General features: G+C 44.9%; 1 protein-coding gene across 1 annotated transcript in view; it reads left to right on the top strand.

Annotated features, from left to right (window-relative positions):
• The window catches only part of LOC122815150 (probable E3 ubiquitin-protein ligase HERC1), a 5886073-nt gene that overhangs the window by 1255478 nt on the left and 4615131 nt on the right, over positions 1-15464 (top strand). Inside the window, exon 13 of the mRNA XM_044087407.1 lies at positions 15180-15305. Within this exon, the coding sequence (XP_043943342.1) occupies positions 15180-15305 (126 nt within the window). The remainder of the gene's footprint in view (positions 1-15179; positions 15306-15464) is intronic.

Below are 15464 nucleotides of genomic sequence, written 5' to 3'. Positions count from 1 at the left end.
TTTCACCAAGACAAACACAACCTAAAACAACATCCTAACCTAGTGAATACCAACAGGCTGAATCATTGTATGAATCAGATAATCAAGGACCAGGTTAGGGGGAAGGAGGGGGGTTGGTTGCTGACAAATGAAGTTACCTACTCAGATGGAACGTTATGGTGAGTACATAACTTCTTTATCTGAAGTAGTTAACTTCATTTGATCAGCAACTAGTGGGACAGCGTCCCCCAGCAACCAAACACTTGGGAGGTCCTTAAGGAAGGATATTCCGGAGCACTGCAGAGCCAAAAGCTGCCCTTCCTCTGGATATTAAATCCAACTTAAAATGAGAGGCAAAGGTATGTGAGGAAGCCCAAGTGGCTGCAGAACAAATGTCATCCAAGGGCACTCTTGACCAGAACGTAGCAGAAGTAGCCATAGAACGGGTAGAATGAGCGTGAACCCCTAAGGGCTCTGGCCGACCAGATATCTTGTGAGTGAGTAAAATGCATTGAGAAATCCATCTAGCTAAAGTCACCTTTGATACTGGCTTACCCAAGAAGGGCTTCACAAAAGAAACAAAGAGCTGCTCTGACTTGCGAAAGGCAGCTGTTCTGTGCAGGTAAAAACGCAATTGTCTATGAACATCTAACAAATTAAGTTTGTATTCCCCTTTATTCTGGTAGTTAGGGAAGAAAACAGGTAGGTTAATGGACTGATTGATGTTCGCCTCAGAAGCCACTTTAGGTAAGAAGGAAGGGTTAGTCCTGAGAGAGACTCTGTCCTTATGGAAAACAAGATATGGGGGTTTAGTACAAAGGGCCTGTAGCTCTGACACCCTTCCAGCTGAGGTAATAGCTATTAGGAAAGCAGTTTTCCAAGATAAGAATTTTAGATCAACAGAAGCAGTGGGCTCAAAGGGTGGTCCAGTTAGAGCCTGAAGGACCAAGGTTAGGTCCCATGGGGGAACAGCGTTCCTAGTAGGAGGTCTCAAAAGGAAGGTGCCTTTTAAGAAGGCCTTACAGATCTTAGTGGAAGCTAAAGGACTAAGATAGTCTCCCATGTGAAAATGTGAAATGGCAGCCATTTGAACCTTTACAGTAGAAGAGCTGGCCCCTTGCTGAAAAATATGCGATAGGAAATCGAGCACTGCTGGGATGGGAGCAGTGGAAGGATCCAAGTTTCTATGTGAGGCCTAAATGGAAAAACACTTCCATTTGCTGTTGTAACCCTTCCTGGTAGAAGGCTTATACGCCGCTACCAGGATGGATCTAACTGCAGGCGAGATACCAGGAGCAACTAATGGAACTGGATCAACCAAGCTGAGAGCTTGAGGTCATCCAGATTCGGAGTTTCCAATCCCGAAGGATGAGAAACCAGATCCGGGATGGGATCTAAGATCCAAAGAGGAGCTACAAGATGAGACCGCAGGTACGGAAACCAGGTTTGACGAGGCCAGAATGGAGCTACGAGGATAATCTTGTTCCCCAACCGACGAGCTTTCTGTAAAAATGGTGTCATTAACGGAAGAGGAGGATAAGCATAAAAAGACCGGATCGCCAAGCGTGGACTAGAACGTCTCTGGGGGTTTCCCCCGGGGGGGGGGAGAGATTAGAGCGAAATATTCGCTGCACTTCGCATTTGAAGGCGATGCGAAGAGATCGCAGCAAGGCTGATCCCACTTGCGGAAGATCTGCTTCGCTACTAAGGGGTTCAGAGACCACTCATAAGGCGAGAGGATAGTTCGACACAGCTTTTCCGCTAGGATGTTGGACCGACTTGGAATGTGCGTTGCTAACAGAAAATGGTTGGTGGAAATCACCCAATCCCAAACTCTCATGGCTTCTCGACAAAGAGGGTAAGACCTGGTTCGCCCCCTGTTTGTTGATGTACCAGACCACTGACATGTTTATTTATTTATTTTATTTATTTATTTTATTTTACATTTGTTGACCGGGATAGTCCGACTGGACACATGTCCATTTTCAGCAGAGGCCCGGGGAGAAAAGCTCCAATAGGACAAAGTAGGTTACAACAATATTTGACAGATAACATACAATTGTAGTTATACATTTAATACACAGATGAGAAAAAAAGTTACACTAGTAAGTACAATAACAATTGTAAAAAATAAACAAAACCTTCATATAGTTAGTTTCAGGTAGAGAGTAGATGGCTTAATGCCTAGGTGGAAAGTAAAATTACTGAGGAAATGGAGGGGGAAATATGGATTAGTCTGGATTAGAACATTGGCAAAGCCAATGGGATTTGAAGTGGTGGGAGAGGCCTTTCTTGAATGTATTTAGGGAGGTGGAATTGGTGAGACTAGGTGGAAGAGAATTCCATATTTTACCCACTGTGTTGGAAAACAAAGAGTCACCTCCTGAGTTACAGGATTTGAGCGTCTGTGCAAGTAACCTGTGTGATGATCTAAGTCTATTTAGATTTGTGTAAGGGGTAATTAATCTACTCAGACCAGGAATGTTGTCAGGTTGAGAGAGTATTTTGTAAGCAACTATAAGTTGCTTCTGTAGGAGTAGGTTTGGTAGTTCTATCCAGCCTAGGTTCTGAAGATTAGTACAGTGATGGGTTTTGTAGGGCAAGCCAGTAGCAAATCTAACAATATGATTATAACAACAAGAGAGTTTAGATAGATCCGATTTGTTGGGGTTTGTAAGTATGGGGGAGGCATACAAGAGGGTGGATAGGAGGTGGGTGCGAGCAATAGCCACTTTTGCCATGGGAGTCAGAAAGGGTTTTATTCTATAGAGGGACCCCAGTTTCTTATTAACAGTTTTGATAGTTTGGCTGATGTGTACATCAAATCTGAGTTTGTTGTCAATGGTAACTCCTAGTAGCTTGGTGTGGGGGTCGGGGGAGATGATGGTTCCATTGTTGGATTGAACACAAAAGGGAAAGGTTGGTGTTTTATGGGTAGGATGGAAGAGGAGCATTTTAGTTTTTTTTGAGTTAAGGATAAGTTGGCGTTCCGATAACCATTTCTCAACTGCAGTGAAACAGTCTTGAGTTTTGGATAGTAGAATAATTGGGGATATATCTGAGCAAATTAATGTCGAGTCATCAGCGTATTGAATACATGTGGACTCTGGAATGACTTTGTTAAGATCATTAATAAAGATGGAAAATAGAAGAGGGCCAAGTATGGAACCTTGGGGGACCCCTATGGTGTTGGGTAGGAGGTTTGAGCGCTTATTATGCCAGAGCACAGCTTGTTGCCTATCAGAAAGATAGGCATGAAACCAGTCGAGAGTTTTGTTATCTAGGTAGAGAGTTTTAAGGATTTCATGCAGGAGTTTGTGGTTGACCATGTCAAAAGCTTTTGATAGGTCCAAGAAAAGAGCTGAAGATATTTTTTTGTCGTTCCGGTTAAGATTGATAGTGTTTGTGAATGAGAGGAGAGCAGTAGTAGTACTATGTTTGGGCCTGAAGCCGTGTTGTGAGTTGGTTAGCAGATTGTTCTGAGTTAGGTAATGGATGAGTTGTTTGTGAATACATTTTTCCATGATTTTTGCCAGTGGTGACAAAATGGCTATTGGCCTGTAATTTGAAAGGTCAGTGGATGGGCCGCCTTTATGGAGAGGGATGACATGGGAGATTTTCCATATGGAGGGGATTGTGGATTTGATTATGGTGAGATTAATTAAGATTGAGATGGGATACGCTATGATATCTGCAGCTTTTTGTAGAAAGTCAGCTGGAAGTAGGTCTGCGGCGAGGGTGGTTGGCTTTAATTTCTTTAGTAAGGATCGAATGTATGCAGTAGGGACAGGTTGTAGGTTGAATAACGGCGTGGTCTTCAGGATGGGACCTGTGGTTGGGGAGCAGGGGGCTGATTGTTGGCTGGCTAAGAATTTGATAACATCGATGAAGAAGGTGTTAAAGGATGTAGCCACTTCATCTGGGTTTTTCATAGTTAGGTCTGCTGGTGTAGGAGTGGAGGACTTGCCTGGATGGAGAAGTTTATTTATACCTGCCCAAAACTTTTGGGGGTTGTTTTGGTGTTTATGTTGTAGTTGGAGATAGTAGTTCTTTTTGTCAATTGAGATAGATTTTTTTGTTTCATTTCTTAGTTGTTGGAAGTTGATACGGTCTAGGGGTGACTTGGTAGCACGCCATTTATTCCATGCTTTATTTCTGGATTTAATTTTGGATGTGGAGTCTTTTGATAGCCATGGTGCTATTAGAGCTTTTGTTTTGATTGAGCGTTTGGGGGCATGTGAGTCAAGTATGTTTAGAAATGTGGAGTTAAAATTTGTTACTGCCTCTTCTAGTGGGAGGTGTTTAAGGATTGACCAGTTACAGGACTGCAGCTCGTTTCGGGATCTAGTAAGGTCAAAATGTTTAGTGCTCCTAACAGTCCTGAGCACAGGGAGTTTGCAGCTACCTATTTTACTTTTTACCATATAAGTAATGAGGTGATCGCTGAGCTCATTTGGAATGGTCCCAGATTTGTACATTTCGGGTTTATGGTTGGTGAGTATCCAGTCTAGGATACTTTATTTTTGTTTGTTGCTGCCAATTCTGGTGGAGGTGGTTATAATTTGTGAAAAACCATGGAGATTAATATTGGTTGGGTCTGACTCTGACACACACAGATTCCAGTCAATGTTGACATCTCCCAGGATTATGGTTTCTTGTGGGAAGTTATTAATCAGCCAACTTAGAGTGTTCTCAAGAGTGTCAGAGTTTTTCCCAGGGGGGATATAGATCTCAATTAGGTTAATACTTTTTTCTTTGTTTAGTTGTAGTTTTAGGGCTGTTAACTCTACATTGGGTATTTGGGGTGGTTGAGTGGGGTATAAAGTAACATTGAGTGTGCTTTTAAAGAGCACAGCAGTACCACCACCTCTTTTTTTGAGGCGGTCATTCCTATATATATTATAGCCAGGTGGCAGGATTTCATTATCTTTGGTCTCTGGTTTGAGCCAGGTTTCTGTGAGGCACATAATGTCAGGGAGGTAGGTTGCTAAAAGAGCATGTAGGTTATGAATTTTATTGTTTAGGCTTCTAATATTCAGGTGGCATATAAGAAGGTAGTCAGGAGGTCTCGGAAATAAGGATGTATTATTTGAATGGTCATTTAATGGAGGGCCTGGATTTGGGTGTATGGCCCCATCTATATTAATATTTTTTCTAAGATACTCTATTAGTTTCATAAGTTTTTGTAATAATTTTTCTATGTTTTTGGATTTGGGGTAGATTATGTTTGGTCTATAGGAATGGTGGTAATTAGTAAACAGTGTTTTGTTGATAGGTATGTTGTCTGTGTGAATTGCAATAGTCCCTGGAGGGAGAATGGTATGAAATGCTTGCAACGCTAGAAGCACCGCTCTCATCTTCAGAACATTGATATGCAGAACAGGCTCTGTCTGAGTCCACGTACCTTGGACAGTTCTGCCCATGCAATGCCCCCCCCCCCAAGGCGAGAAGCATCCGTGGTTACCGTGGCTTGCGGTTGTGGCATTATGAATGGTCGTCCTTCCCGAAGCTCTCGAGATTGGAGCCAACATATGAGGGAATTTCTGCAAACTCTGCTGAAGGAGACTGGAGAGTCCAACGGATGTTGAAGGATGGACCACTGGACCTGCAAGGTCCACTGGAGAACCCTCATGTGCAAGTAAGCTAAGGGCGAAAGGTTGATTGCTGCTGCCATGGACCCTAAGGCTCTCAGGACTAACTCCGCCGATGGGGTTGGAGATTGAAGGAGTGCTAGAATGTGAAGGGTTAAGCTGCAAAGTCTGTCCGACATCAAGAAGGCCTTTGCCTGAAGCGTGTCTATTCTGGCCCCTTTGAAGTCTAGGACTTGGACCGGTTGAAGGGACGATTTCTTGTGATTTATAGTGATCCCCAACTTGGAGGCTAAAAGCAGGAAGCAATCCCTGGCTGAGCAGAGTAGATGCCTGGTGGAGGCGGCAAGGAGCCAGTCGTCCAGGTAAGGAAAGACCTCTATTCCCTGAAGGCTCAGGTGGGCCGCTACCACTGCCGTGACCTTGGTGAACACCTTGGGGGCTGTGGTGAGGCCGAATGGTAGGACCGTGAACTGGTAATGACTGGCCCCCAACCGAAAGTGGAGAAACCTCTTGGATCACCTGTCCATGAGAATGTGGTAGTACGCATCCTTGAGGTCTATGGAGCACATCCAGTCGTTCTCCTGCAACAGGGGGAGAATGGATTGAAGAGTGACCATCCGGAATTTCTCCTTGGCAATGAAGAGGTTCATTGTAGAAAGGTCGAGAATTGGTCTTAAATCCCCTGTCTTTTTTGGCACCAAAAAGAATCTGGAGTAGTTGCCCAACCCGGACTGGTCTGGGGGGACGTGCTGGATGGCTCTTTTTTCTAGCAGCCTCTTTATTTCTAAAGCTGCAGCCTCCCTCTGACTGGGTGAAACATCGGGGAGGCACCTCGACTGAGGAGGAAGGTTTATGAAGGGCATAGAGTAGCCTCTGGATATTATCCGAAGCACCCAGTGATCTGACGTAATGGACTCCCATTGTGCCAGGTGCTTCAAAAAATGCCCCCCGACTGCCTCCAGAGAGGCGCAGTCGGGCAACCCCTCAGGGTTGCTGCGTGGGTCGATCGGAAAAGGGTTCCCGTGACCCAAAATTCTTTGGCCCCCTTCTGCCTCTAGGCCGGCGTCCACCTTGTCCCCCTCTGACTCTGAAGGACAAAGGGTCCGGAGCGTAACGGGACTGTTGAGATTTCCGGAACCACATCTTCTTTTGTCCTCGCTGATTCCTGGAAAAGGACCTTTGTGGAGTTGAGAAGTGGATTCCGACGGCATACAGCGTCTTCCCGTCTTTCTCGCTCTGGACCAATGTATCGCGGACGGTCTTGTCAAACAGGGTAGAACCGTCGAAGGGAGCATTCGTGAAGGACGCCTTGAAGGGTTCTGCAAAATCGCAAAGTCGGAGCCAGGCGTGACACCGTAAGGCAATGCCTGATCTGCTGGCTTTAGCGGCCCCCTCAGTGGCATGGGAGAGTAGCCGCATAGATGTGTCCGATACCGATGCGAGTCGAGAAGGTCCGTTTGTCCTCGGCCAACATGGACTCAGGGGGAGAGACAGCGTATTTCTTCACCAGATCTCGCTGAAGCCTAATCACATGGGTCAAGTAATTCAGCATCCTTATGGAAAAGGTAGCCGAAGCAAACATCCGCTTTCTGATTCGGTCCATCCTCCTGATAAGGAGTCTTGGACGATGGATCATAACTATCCTGAGCCAGTTCCTTTTTGGTGGCAGCCAGCACCACCATGCCATCTACCGGGGAGCCTTTACTCCACGCTGTCCTATCCACAGGGGGGGGCTAAGGATCTTATCTGGTCTCCTGGGGATTGGCTCTACAGTGTCCGGCTCCTTCCACACCCTGGTAGTAATGCGGTCTACCAGGGGGTCGGCCGGAGGGGACACCCAAGAGGTAGACATGCCTGCGTCAAACACCTCCAGAAACACCGACTCATCTGAGGAAGGCTTTTGGGCTGACCCACCCCCCTTTTAGGCGTAGCATTTCCATAATGTCTCCAAAGGAGACATCCTCGAGGGGTGACCTGGGGGAACCTTCCCCTTCCTTTAAATCAGTGTCATTCGTGAGGGACTCGGGGGAGTCCAAGTGCCTCCTCTTACACTTGCATTTGTGAGGGACCTCCTTGGTGGGAGTGTCCAAGGAGGGCTCACCAACAAGGTCATGTTCTTCTGGTGAAACTGAGTGGGGCGTCGACGCAGGCTGTCCCTGGGGCTGGATGATGTAAGACCAGCCCGTTTGCGGGGGAGCGTTGGCTAGATCCATAGCAGGAGCAGGTGGCCTCGAACCTCTCGAGAGGACCCTGTCCACCACTTTGTACAGAGAAGGTGAGCCGCTCTCTCTGGGTTCCATAAGCAACACCCTCGGATCCGACGCGGGGATCGGCGTCGGAGCCGAAGCGATCGGACCCGAAAGGGAAGTGTGCTCCAACCGCAATGGAGCCAAAGACACACTTGCCCCACGGATCCGATGCACGGCTCTCGGCCCCGAGAGCTTGGATCCGAAAAGGGATCTGACAAACTCGAGGGCATGGCCGGTGTCGAAGTAGCAACTACTATTGGTGCCAACTCCCCGGCTCCGAGACTGCTCGGATCCGACGGCTCCGAAACCCGATAATGGATTGGAGAAGGAGCTATGTGGTCAAAAAATGGGGCCGAGCTCCCCCCCCCCCCGGAGGGGGGAGAGGCAGGAGCACTCCCATCTGCATTTGGGCCTGTAGGAAGTGACAACATCATCCAGTCCATGTCAGCGGCTGAAAGGCTTCGTGTTGACCTGGATGAGGCCGCCGCGATGACCTCTAAGATGGCCGGGGCTCCTCCTCCGGCTCCGGCGAGAAATGTGGGGAATGGAGCCGAGAGGGGGAAGACCCGGAAATCTTCAGGGGAGAAGAGAGCTGCTTAGCTGGCGGGGCCGAGGGAGCAGAGTTGGCTCACCGCTTGTGGCTTCTATGCTTCTCTCTATCCCTATCTCTCTTTCTCCCTCCCTCTCTCTTTCTCTCCCTGGAGAAGGGTGGGAGGTTGAGTCCCAGCCAGGGGAGATAGAACAGATGGCTTAACAGCCGCAGCCACGGCTGAAGCCACTGAGGGAGAGGAGGAAGAAGCCAAGTCCACTGGCAAAAGACCCGCCAGGATCAGCTTGTTCCTCCTATCCCTCACAGCCCGGGGGTTAAAGGCTGTGCAGATCTGGCAGCCCGATGACAAATGCTCACCCCCCCCCCCAGGCAAAGAATGCACGGTGTGGCCATCGGCTGGAGAGAGCTTATGGCCACACTCAGAGCATTTAGAAAAAATGGCCTTAGGGCCTTTGGCCATACCAAAACCCACAACACACACACACGCACACACAAGAGTAAGGGGAAGGGTGAACATTTTAAAATTAAAATTAAGCTAAGCTAATGGGTTTAAACTGAACACAAGCACACACCTTTTCTAATTTTACACAAAGTCAAGAATTTGACAAACTACCTACCTAACCACCAGGAGCTCGTAACTCGTGCTTGTTAAAGCTGCGGCAAATGAGATCTGGGGGCTGGAAGGAGGTATTAGGGTATTATGGGTAAGGGGAGAAGCTAGGAGCTCGGATCTTTAGCTTGGAAAGCTGCCAGCTCAGATCCAGGTCAGATCCGATACCCACAGGTTGCTGATCAAATGAAGTTAACTGCTTCAGAGCTACAGTTCTTTCTTTAACTTTAACTGTGTTAGAAAGTTAAGAATTAACACCCAGCAATGTTTGGAGCTAGTCCATATTGTCCACCATCACCCTAAGAAATAGCTATTATCCTAGTAGACGCATTTAGTGCAAGTTTTACCTTACCACAGTTATAGCTGTTCCACAGATTCCACTGTCCCAGCTGTTCCTTTGAATTACTATGGAACATCTCAGCCCTCTCAGAAACTAAGAACACTTTATCCTTGGGCCCAGATAACATACCGGGTCACCTGATTATCTCTGACTCTGAGCAAGTCACTTAACTAGACAGTGCTCCTAGACTGAGTCTAGAAAACGTCCATAGAGATCAGTGCTCTACCTTGGTTAACAAAATTAAAATAGTTAAAAATGTTCCCTACTTGCAGAACAAATCTCCACTACATCATGCAGAGTAGCACCCTTGCTGCCTTCAAGGTAAACCTAGATAATTGGATGGGCATCTTCAAATTCTTTCATGTACTGTCCTCTTTGAGGCTGTAGGAACTTTCAAATATGGGTTATTGCTTAGACTTGTAATGGTCTGCAGGCAGATCCCTTAGTACCTACATATGAACCTAAAGAAACATAATAGAAAAGTTAATTTTAACTAAAAATCTATAAGAAAAGGTAAATCAGAGGGAAAAATGATTCCGATGTTAAAAAGACATATAACAGCATTATAAGTAGTGGTATGTGGGTACTGCTACATTTCATTAGTATTACTGAGAAAGTAGTTAGGTGTTTACAATTCATTTATGATAATTTGTAGGTGAAACCTGTTGTCACGGCTGGGTAGGTAGCCTGTCCTTTGTACTCTTGACTTATTTGGCCTAGTAATAAATGGAGTTATGCAGTGTCTAGAGAATAGGCTTAGTGAAGCTAGAACACTGTATATGGAGTAGCTGACCGTACTTTGATTTTGAATTCTGCAGATGCCAGTGTTATAGTTGTAAGAAATAATATTTTGGTTAAAAACGTTACTGTCCCATTTCAGTGGTTTACTGAATAGGGTGGGCTTAGAATTAGTAGGGAGAAAAGTAAAGGAGTTGGGGATACTGTAAAAGCAGAAGTTTATTGTAATTCAACTTAAAGCATGGGGGCTTTGAAACTTTCCAACTCAGTCTTAAGTAACGTGAAGTTTGCTTTTGAAAAGTTTTTCACGGTGGTTTCCTTGTCCGGGGGTGGGGGCGGAATGTGGATATCCAAAGTGATTTGTTTATGGTCAGATCTAACCAGTGAAGGGTTGACCTCCGGTGTGGAGCACCGGTCGCCCATGTTGGTGATGACTAGGTCCAATATCTTGTCACCTCTGGTGGGAGTGTTGACCAGTTGATCCAGGGCGTTTGAGTTTATAAATTCTAGGAAATGTTGGGCAAGGGAGTTAGTACTTGAGTAGTTCTTCCAATTAATGTTTGGGTAATTGAAATCACCCAATATTAGGGTGTTTGATAGGACCTTTATATTTCCCAGTGTTTCCAGAAATGAGGAATGGGGGTCCTGGGACATGGCGGGTGATCTGTAGCAAGCTACAATTTGAATTGCAGTTTTGCCCATTGTTAGTTGCACATGGATGATCTCTGAAGCATCGTGCTGTGCCACTAACCTGGAGGTGTGGGTATCCTTAATGAATATGGATTTACCCCCACCTTTTGTATTACGGTCCGGGTTCTGTGGCCGAAATGTATGGTATGAGTTGTAGCCTGGTAGTGCCGAGGTGCTCTCTGGAGCCTTAAACCAGGTTTCTGTATTTGCACATATATCGATTTTCTCCATACTGAGGAGTGCCTTGAGTGCGTGCATTTTGAGGATTAGACTTCTGGCATTGAGTAGCATTACCCTCAGTTTTTTGTTGCTATTTATGGCGGTGGGTTTGTCTTTTGAGGAGCCTTGCCTAAAAAAGGCACTATCGGGGTGGCAAGAGCCTTGGCCAGTATTTGAAAGCCTAAGGGTGACAGGTGCTAGCTGTCTCTAGCGAAGCAGCAGGCTTGTCGAGCATGTCATCCCATGTGGACAGACACTGGATCCCCTTTGAATGACATCAGAAACTTAGCCAATTGTTGAAAATGATAATTTTTTTCTTTATACTGTGGTATCATTCTTGGTGAGGGCAGGATGCTACTCAGGATCAGGGTCATACCGGCCTGGGCTACAAGATCAGAGAGCTCTTCCATGTCTCTTTTCATGTAGTCCAGGGAGGTACGGCTCAGGTCATTCACACCAACATGAACAAAGACAGAGTCATATTTGTAGTTGTTCTGGAGTGACCTGAGTGCTTGTGTTATGTGGCTGATCCTGGCACCCATCAGGCAGCTAACAGTAACCTTCTCCTTATTCAGCCTAGTGAGTGGGACGTCAGTGTGCCTGACTATAGAGTCACCTATTACTAGTATGTTGAGTATGTTATTTTGCTTTAAGGGCTGTGATTGCATAGCACACTGGTTTTGTGAAGTATGTGTTTCATGATTTGCGTTGGGGGGGGTGGAGGCTGTTTGGATGTCTGCTTTGGAGGTCTCTGTTGCTTTTGCAGATTTTTATTTAGAGCCTCTGTGTATTTATGTGCGTTTTTTGCCAGTGCTGGTTTAATGGGTCTATGTGAGACTGATGGTGTGATGCAAGTATTTCCTTTCTCCTCGACTGTCTGATCCAGCCTTGGGTTGAGAGAGCTTAGCCTCCAGTTTGGCTGTATAATTGCATCTCTCACATGTATTAGTGTTTGGTGGTAGGAGGAGAGGGTTGTCTGTGTACATAAGGCAGTTGGAACATTGCCTCAAAATGCCCAACTCCAGTTGGACTGGAGAGTATGCCTGAAACTGCCCTTTGGACATGCCTGTGGATAGGTACAGTGAACTGTTTTACTGAATGGCTGGTAAGCTTGAATAGAGAGCCTTGTCCTTCTGTACAGTATAGGAGGGTCTAGTGCTAGGGTTTATAAGTGCTTGCTATGAGTTTTGAGCAGTGCTGGGCTGAGAAATGAATGGCTTGAGTGCTTAAGTTGAAAGTTTGTCTAGTTGCAAGGAAAAATTGAAGAGGAGACTTTGTGGAGCCAGGAATAGTTATACCCTAGCTAATCGGCGCTGCCTGGTGTGCAAAACCGTGCATGTGCGGTATTTATAGCAGGGAAATGAAAGAGATAGAAATGAGCCCAAAATGGCCAATAAACTACTAATTTCTGGGCTGAAACCACTCCTCCAGGGACAGATAGGCTGCTCAAAGCTCCCCTCTCACTGGTGAACAGAGAAACTTCCTTCTATCCAGGTAAGGTATTTGTAACACAGCCCTGAATTCAGCACTTAACCTGAAAACTGGACTATACTAGCTTAGAAAGGTGGGAAAGAAGTATATGTTTTTTTATCAGAAAAGTAAAGCAGATACAATCAAAAAACTCTTCAAATGCACAGAAAAGGATACTTAGTGTTATATATCTCAGATCAGAGTTGTAGTCAATGCCACTAGTAATAAAGTAGGAAGAAACACAAATACAGTAAAAGCAGATGAATAGAATGCATTTATATATATATATATATATATATATATATATATATATATATATATATATATATATATATATATATATATGAATGAAACAATAGAAAACGAACAACTGATTTAAACAAGTTACCCAATTAACCAGAAAAAAGCTCAAAACTGAGCCCTGCTCCAGCAGTCTTCAAACAGACAAGTTCTAACTGCACACTCGCTGCTAGGGTGCAGGGGAACCTTCTCCAAAAAAAGATGGCGTGGGTCAGTGCGCAAGTTATACAAACAAAGCTAGATTCAGCAGGCCTGAATCTGGTCTATGTTGTAGCAACAAGGCACACCATTTTCAGAAAGAAACAGTTCAAATAAGCAGGCACAATAAGCCTGTGACCAGAAATTCCCAGCTCAGAATGGCAGAATTCAGCCTCCCACAAGAGTGCAGACCACACCTTCTTAATGTAAAAAAACTGGCCCAAAGCCCAAGTGCTTAAACCAGAAAAAATACACTTTAGAACAGACACTAAGCCTTCAATCAGCAACTCCCAACTCGGAAGGATATATGCTTCCTGTCCTGCCACAACAGTGCAGACCACAAACCTTCCTAATGTGAAAAACTGGTCTAAAGCCCAATTGCGTAATCCAAAGGCTTAGAATAACAGTTACAATTTAATCGGCTACTAACAAGCAGTAATAAATGCAGCAGAATAAACGCTATTAAGTACTTTTAAGAACAGGCCGCAAGAGCAAAATAAATAAAGTAGGAAGAAACACAAACACAATACGCAGATTAATAAAGTGTAAAAAAAAAAATTTTTCTCTCCGTGTTAGGTAGAATGAGCTAAACACTAGACTGGGAGGAGTGTCACAGATGAAATATACAGTAGGGGCAGGCAACTGCAAAGCCACCAAGTATAAAAAGAAAACACCAATAGGAAGGGCAGAGTGGGGGAAAAATCAACTCAGAAAAATAGCTTTCAACACAGATCAGAAGCCAGCAAGTATGATCTTAAATCAATCAAGCCAAAGCAATCTGAATACTAGAACTTTGGAAAGAAGTGCCAAAAATATACTTATCAATTTATATCTTGAGTTGTTTCAGTAGCACCCTCAGTCAGAACTCAATTAGATCCAAGCAATGAATGCAGAAGTAACATACAGGGAATCTTAAATGTTAAGTTGTCTATCTCACTTTCATTCTTGCTGGTTGGGTTTGGAGCCGATCCTCGGCTCAGTAGACTATAGTTTGCTTTGGAGAAATTTTTTAACCATTTTGCTCCTGTGGGTGGGTTAGGTACATTCGGTACTTTGAGCGAGACTGATTTATGATCGGACTTTAACAGGGAGGGCCCCACACATGGGTTGCTGCAGCAATCCCTCATGTTGGTGAGCACTATGTCAAGGATATTAGATCTCATTGTGGGAGTGCTGACAATGTGCTCCAGAGCATTTGTATTGGCAAAGTCCAGGAACCTGATACTGTTGGTTTTGCAGATGTGCCGAAGGTCCATCAGAGCTGGATCCAAGGATGTCCTGTATGCCTGGTATAGATTGCCTCTCATTCACCTGTAGAAGACAAGAGTCTAGAGATAGGACTTTAAGGAGATCCATATAAGACAGTGTGTTTATACCCTAGATTCTTCTGGTAAGGAACCTTTGTAGGCATTCCAACTGTTGCATATGTCTGGTCAGGTACATGCTGAAGGGCACTATTTTCAATGATGGATCCAATAAGGGCCGAATAAAGTGGCACTGTGACTTTCTTGTACCTGGATGCAATGCCCTTACTTAAAAAATCGGGCAGCATAAAATAACTTTTTTACTACCTTGGCCACGTATTGATCAAAGACCAGATTGCTGTTTAAATATGTTCCCTGATCCCCGACTACTGGGTCAACTCTTAGGGGTGTCTAGTTGATGGAGTAATTAGCCTGTGTTCATATGGTAAAAGTAAATATATAAAAATGTTGGTATGTAAATAAACATCCACTGCTGTTCTATACATGCTGTGAGATCACCCCTTGTCCTACCATCAGCTTGGGCAGATTGTACTTTGGTTTAGCATCTCATTTGAAAGATGGCACACACACGAATGCATCGCCCCTTACTGCTAAACTGTATTGTTGGTAATGGAAGAGGAATCCAGTCCCACAGCCGTCTAAACTTCTAGCACCAAACACAAGTGTGCTACATATTGAGCTGCTGATGTAGATGTTGCTACTCTGCTTTCGGTCAGTCATAGATTGCTTATAATATGCTGCAAGATTGAGTGCATGAAACAAACCCCATAAATATACCTTTCTATTTTTCTTTAGGCCATTTGCTGATTTTGCATTGTTTGCTAGGGGACTAACAACTATAGTCACAGATGTAACCAGGAGTTTGCATGAACGTCATTGCTTTTATTTTAGCGGTGTGAATGCCACTGTGCCGTGTGATTTGTATGGAACTTTGTGTATATTGTCTGCTGAGAGCTAATTTAGTTCTTGCTTTTATCTAGGTTGTAATTGATACATTATCAGTTGGTACTTCATTGCTGCTGCCACCTCTTAGAGAACGAATGGAACTCCTGTATTCCCTCCTACCTCAGGGTCCAGAAGGGTGGGACAGTCTGTCCCGAGGGCAGGTAAAGAATCCTTGTCAACATATATACAATGCAGTATGTGTTTATTTGATTTTATTTTACATTTGTTCTGTGGAGTAGTTCCCTGATTTCAGAGGACCATTTACGAGCACAGCCCAGGTAAATATGTTACAATGTAAAGAAGAGATACAGATGCACAGT

The sequence above is a fragment of the Protopterus annectens genome, chromosome 1.part1 (genome assembly GCF_019279795.1).
Source record: "Protopterus annectens isolate FY-2018-M chromosome 1.part1, PAN1.0, whole genome shotgun sequence".
NCBI lineage: Eukaryota > Metazoa > Chordata > Ceratodontiformes > Protopteridae > Protopterus > Protopterus annectens.
The sequence above is the reverse complement of the archived record's forward strand: the minus strand, read 5'-3'. Positions and strand labels throughout refer to the sequence as shown.